General features: G+C 60.2%; 1 protein-coding gene across 1 annotated transcript; it reads right to left on the bottom strand.

The window, feature by feature from the left end:
• Positions 1-3,000: 3,000 nt before the first annotated feature.
• Positions 3,001-5,440, bottom strand: LOC130589086 (histone H2A type 2-B). The gene is made up of 2 exons (XM_057390234.1): positions 5,380-5,440; positions 3,001-5,308 (listed from the first exon to the last, which is right to left on the bottom strand). Exon 2 carries the CDS (start codon positions 5,240-5,242, stop codon positions 4,862-4,864), a length of 381 nt encoding a protein of 126 aa, XP_057246217.1. The 5' UTR covers positions 5,243-5,308; positions 5,380-5,440; the 3' UTR covers positions 3,001-4,861.
• Positions 5,441-5,986: the final 546 nt, after the last annotated feature.

The raw sequence follows: 5,986 nt of genomic DNA, 5'->3' as shown, positions 1-5,986 counted from the left end.
GGCCGCCCCGAAGGGCCATGGCGCCCCCTGGCGGCCCGCGGCCCCGCCGCCATGGCAACGGGCCGGCGCGCGGGAATGGCCGCCCCCTGGCGGCTGCGGCCGCACCTGCAATGGCCTTTAATGTTTTTTTATGGGTCTGGGGTGGGTGGGTTGGGGAGGGTTTGGGTTAGTGGGGTCTTTTTTTTGATTTCTTTTTATTTTTTTCCTTTTCATTTATCGTCGTTTCAAATAAATTGGTACAAAACGCCGCGCTGCCGTGTGCTCCGTGCAGGGGCCGGGGAGCGGGCTGGGAAGGGGTTGGTCCCAGCGGGGCTTCCCCGCTGGCCGGGATCCGTCCGGGCGTTAATGCCCAGAGCCCGCGTCCTCCGAGTGGAGGAGAGAGGAAGGAGGGTCCCCCGCCATGGAGGCAGGGGAGGAGCGCGATCCTTGCGCAGCTGCACTCGGCTGAGCTCGTTGAGCAGTGGGGCGGGGGTACCCCCGGTGGACACCAGCAGCACAGACCCCCGCCCCGGTCGGCATCGACTCCCCGCAGTTACCTGGGTAGGACAGGGGCAGGTCCCAGGGGGCACCTGCAGCCGCCTCTGTGTCCCGGAGCATCCCTGAACAGGATTCCCGCAGGCAGGAGCGGCAGCGGGGGGAGAGYCGGAGCCCCCCCGGCGGTGCCTATTTATAGCGCACCCGGCGAGGTTGCGTAAATCCCGACAGGGATCTGGGCCATCTTGTTCTGCCTGCTGCGGGAGGGAGCACGGGGCGAGGGATGAGCTCCAGCTCATCGCCTTCTGTGCCCCGGGACCCACGGCATGCACCGGGGCTGCAGGAGCAGAGGGGATGAGACCCGGCAGCCCGGCTCCCTGCCGCAGGGACGGGAAGTGGGGCACGAAGGGCAGGAGGAGGGGGAGGTGCACGGTACCTCCCAGGCCGGCTGTGGGTAAGCCCCTGGCAGCGCTGCCATCATCCTAACCGAGCCCCACACCACCAGCGAGGGAGGAGAGTTTCAGGCAGGAGCATTACCCCAAAGCTGCACTAGCTTTGGCGAGCTGCTGTGCTGGAGCATCAACATGCTCCCTGTGCCCAGGGAACACGGCATGGATCAGGCCCGTACACAACATCCCCTGCAGGAGGAAGGGGACAGCAGCCAGACAGCGTGACAGGCCCTGGCAGGGCTTTTCAGCACTCCTGGGAAAGGAACAGCCCCTTCTTCCAGGGCCCAGGTCTGGGGGCAGCTGTTTTATCTCTTTGTTCCTTGGAGAACAAGCAGGGAGAAGGGAAGCAAGTTTTACTCCCTGTTACATTCAACAAGAGAAGCCAGCCACCCTGCTCCTCAGGAGGGGAGGTCAAGCCAAGCCCATCTCAGGGCACAGCTGTCCTTGGCACTCCTCTGCAAGGCGAACTGTAACCACCTCTCCAGGCAGACCAGCAGGTGCATTCCTGTGGGCAGGTAAGAGCAGAGGGAAGGCAGTGACCCTCCAGCTGCCCAGCACAGGGGAGGCAGCAGGGTGACACACCGTGCCAGTCCAGCTGGAGCTGTCTCAAAGGCTGASCCTGCCAGGAGCTGTGATGTGGAAGCATCCCCGAGTGAGCTCCCATGAGTGCTGCCAGCCATGAGGGCCAGGCTCTGGAGAGAAACCCAAGCCCTGGGGACTTCCAAGAGCCAGTGACTCACCTCATCAAACTGCCAGAGCTGAGGGACAGCTGGCAGATTRCTGCACGTGGTGAGATGCACAGCAGCCTCCCACAGCAGGCAGCTTTCAGCTTCTGTCTGTGTTCATTTCATCTTCAGGTATACCCAAGAGGAGGCAAGGGAAGAATCCTGCAGCCTTCCCAGCCCTCTCCTTAAGCAAAGCATTGACCAACAGACACCCTTCCAGGCTTGCTTGATCTCTGGGAAAGGCTCTACTGAGCCAAGTCTTTCACACTTTATGAGCTCAGCTGCTCTGGGGCTATGAAACATTCGGAGGAGCGAGGACCAGCAACACCCCTCCAGAAAGCCACAAGACCAGTCCCTGAAGCTGCAGGCTTGACAGTGCCCACATTCACTCCAGCTTATAATAAAGACCAAAATTTGCAACTCTCCTGGTCACAAGYGTTCTGCTGTGAAGTTCATGAGGTGACAAAAGCCAAGCACTTCAGCAATGCTTGGCATAACAGACAGGATTTCCTTCGGTCTGCCTTGCAACATCCCTACTGGTCCATCACGGGCTGGCAGAAGTTCAGAACACAGCTGGAGCAGTGTCGAGGGTTATGTGTGCCACAAGCACTCAGTCACAGCACCCTCATCACTCACCAGCCTCAGCAGAGCCACACAACATGCACGGTGGCTGCAGAGCTCCTGGGCTGCCTCCATCCCCGTCCTTGTGGCTGCCCTGGGCTGGAAGCCCTGGCAGAGCACCTGGAAGAACAGCAGGTGACAGTGGCCTCTGGGGACCAGCCCAGCACTCCCAGCCCGGACCCACACCTCCTACAGCCCTGCACGGACCGAACAGCACTGGGAATCATCCAAGCTTCCCACACAACTCTTCCTCCCTAAAATCCAAGCAGGGAACAATGCTGGTTTGTAGAGTAGGCTCCASGACAGCCATCTGGGAATGCCCAGCAAAGGAGAGGGTGTGAGAGTAACAGCCTTGCATCTCCAAGTTCCTCCCTTCCCTTCAGGATCAGCTTTTCTCATCTCTGCCTACTTGCCTGCAAAGTCACCAGAAGGGTCCTGGAGCAGCCCATGGGGTGGGGAATGCACCTCCAGCACTGGGGGGAAGTCCACGAGCAGCTGAAGCTTCCTGGCACTTGTGACAGAGCAGCCAGGCAATGTGGCGTTCCCAAAGCAGGGAAAAGAGCCAGACAACAGTATTATCCGCTCCCAGGGTAGGAAGAGGCTGTCTGAATGAAGGGCAAACACAGCCTAGCAGTGGTCCTGTCTGGTGTTTTACTAGTCCTTCCCTTTGGAGAACAGAGCCGAGACACCAGAGAGCCTGCCAGGTTCTGTGGGTTTGGTGAGGTGACAAGACACAGCACATTTAAGAGCATTCAACAGGGAACCAGTTTAATCAGRTACCAGGTTTGCACCATTCTTTTCAGTATCACATATCTGCATTTTTCTAAGAAATACAAAGCACTCTCAGGTTTACAGAATGCTGGTCCTGGAGAAAACAAGAGGGAGAGAACAAGACACTAGGATACAGACACATTGACCACCACACTGGGCAGCAGAAAGGAAAACTGCTCATCCCCACCTCGCTGATGGTAACAGTCCCTTTCCAGGAGGCAGAGAGATCCCAGGGGGTCTGTGCTGCCACAGTGGGGCTGTGCCCTGCTGCCCCACACCCACCGAGATCAGGATACCCCAGTGGAACCGTGGGACACCTCCACACCCCCATCAGCACTACACCAATGAACACAGCGCTCCCACATGCCAGAGTGAAAACCCCTGCACAAAGCCAGCTGACAAGCATCCAGGTTCATCTACTCTAGATAACATTACACTCAGAGCCAGGCTAAGTTACTTCATCCACAAGATTAACAGCTGATTCAATAGGTTGAACACATGCTACTTACAGCACATAAATAGAAGATGCTCTTTTTTACTTAAAAAACATGTGATGAAGGTCTAGGTCCGATTGCCTCGACACTGCTGCATGCACACGACTATCGGCCTCACAGAAGCGGCTGCGCTGGGCAGCAGGAAAGCTGTCTCTGCATCAGCTATTCCAGGGGTCACGGGACAGCTATCCTGCCCCCATGCTCGACATTAGCCACACAGCCAGGAAATAAATACGGCACTAGCCAGGAGTGGGCTTTAATACAAACTCTAGTGGRTTTCAAAAGAAATATTAATCCATAAAGGGTTACAGTTAACAGATATCATCATCACTTTATTTCTCAGAGCCAGAAATAGTGCTAAACAAACAAACAATAACAAAAAGGAGACACAGTATGTCATTTCCAGAAGTGCAACCAGGGTACAGGGTAGCTCTCAGCGAGATGAAGGGCTTCTGCAGCTGGGAGAGGAGGGGAGCCATGGCAGAAGATGGCAGCTCCCGCTCCCGGCGGGTGCCTGACCTTGCGACGCTCTCTGAGGGGATTTGTCACCGCAGCCTCCACCCCACCCCGCTACCAGGACCTAMAGCATGTGAGAACATCAAGTACCCCAGCACCCACCGAGCCAGGGAGCTGCGAGGAGGTGACTTACAGGCAAGTACCCAAAAATAAAGAGACCTTAAAATAAATAGGACCAAAGCTTCTTTACAGTAGGCAATGCACTAGTTTTACCATGAACAAAACTAAGACTAACAGCCACTTCTTGCCACGGGAGAAACTTTTCCTCCTCTTCGCATTTTCCAGCTCCCTGCCTTCGCAGCTGCAGTGCGGCCGGGATGGCATTGCTGAGGATGGAGGCGGGGGCACAGCAGCAGTGAGTACACACCAGGGTGAGCAGGGCCAGCTGGGGGGGGCCCCTGCACAGTCCCAGGGATGGTGGAAGGGAGAGGCAGCCGAAGGTGCCCGTGTCCATCCCCATGCCAGCCAGAACAGTCCTCAGCAGCTACCAGCAGCTCTGCCCCGTGACCTAACCACACGGCTCCAGATGTCACCACTGCCAACAGCTGCGATCCAGCTGCCTTCTCCAAAAGCACTTCTTCCAGAGGGAAGAGGCAGAGGGGGGGCACAAGCAGGGCCTGACCTCACCCATGCCTGTCCAGCACCCTCCTGCAGCCCAGGCCAGGGGAACTAGTGGAGGTCTGGTGGGGTGCTGCCAGGGCTCGCCACCCAGCCCGCCTGAAGGGCAGGACGGGGAACCCCAGTCCCRTCGGGAGGAGAGGTGAGGCAGTGGTGAGAAGGGAGCTGGGGGCAGGGGGACGGGGGGCAGCGCTCACTTCTTGGAGCTCTGCGTCTTCTTAGGCAGCAGCACGGCCTGGATGTTGGGCAGGACGCCGCCCTGGGCGATGGTCACGCCGCCCAGCAGCTTGTTGAGCTCCTCGTCGTTGCGGATGGCGAGCTGCAGGTGCCGCGGGATGATGCGCGTCTTCTTGTTGTCGCGGGCCGCGTTGCCCGCCAGCTCCAGGATCTCAGCCGACAGGTACTCCAGCACGGCCGCCAGGTACACCGGCGCCCCGGCGCCCACCCGCTCCGCGTAGTTACCCTTCCKCAGCAGCCGGTGCACCCGCCCCACGGGGAACTGCARCCCGGCCCGCGACGAGCGCGACTTGGCCTTGGCCCGCGCCTTTCCGCCGGACTTTCCCCGGCCCGACATGGCCGGCAGGCAGCGGCCCCTCGCCCCCGCCTCTCAAGCAGCGCCACGCACAGAGGGTCCCGGCGCCTGCAGGGAGACAAACGCCGTTACACCGCGCGGGGGCCGCGCCGTCCCCGCCCGCGCCGCGCCGCCCTTACCCGCAGGAACCGCTGCCGCTCCGCCCTGCGCGCCGCCCGCCGCCGCACTGCCCGCGCTGCCGCCGCCGCGCCGCGGATATCGCTGCCCGCCCGCCGCACGCCTCGCCCCATTGGCTGCCGCCGCTGCCGCCGCGGCGCTGATTGGTCACCCTGCCGATCCCTGATTTGCATAGGGCTCGCAGCGCCCCGGCTCTGCCGCGGGCCGGCGCCCAGGGCGGGCACGGACGCGGCTCTGCCCGGGCTCCGGCCGCTCCCGCCTCCCCGGACCGCGGGGGCTCCCTGCACCTCGCTGCTGCGGCGGGGCCCAGGAGGTGGCGAGGGAATTGGCCGGAGCTCCCGTGGGTGTCCCAGCACGGCTGCTCCTCACAGATACCCGTTTGTCTAGGCCAAACCCATGGCCCCGTTCTCGGCCAGCGGAATGTCTCTCCCGGGAGGATGCCAAAGTCTGCGGGCGAGGGCGATGCTGCAAGGGAAAGAATCCCCGACAGGGAGGGCAGCCCGCAGCAAGCACTAACCTTCCTTGTATCATCACGTATCAAAGGCAAAAGTTTCTCCCAAATAATTTTCTGGGGACAGGTCAGGTTCATTGTGGTCATTTCCCCTCCAG

This window comes from Malurus melanocephalus, unplaced genomic scaffold (genome assembly GCF_030028575.1).
Source record: "Malurus melanocephalus ecotype Western Australia unplaced genomic scaffold, MMel_1.1 scaffold_24, whole genome shotgun sequence".
Classification (NCBI taxonomy): domain Eukaryota; kingdom Metazoa; phylum Chordata; class Aves; order Passeriformes; family Maluridae; genus Malurus; species Malurus melanocephalus.
Note: the sequence above shows the minus strand (reverse complement) of the source record. Positions and strands in the feature narration are given on the sequence as shown.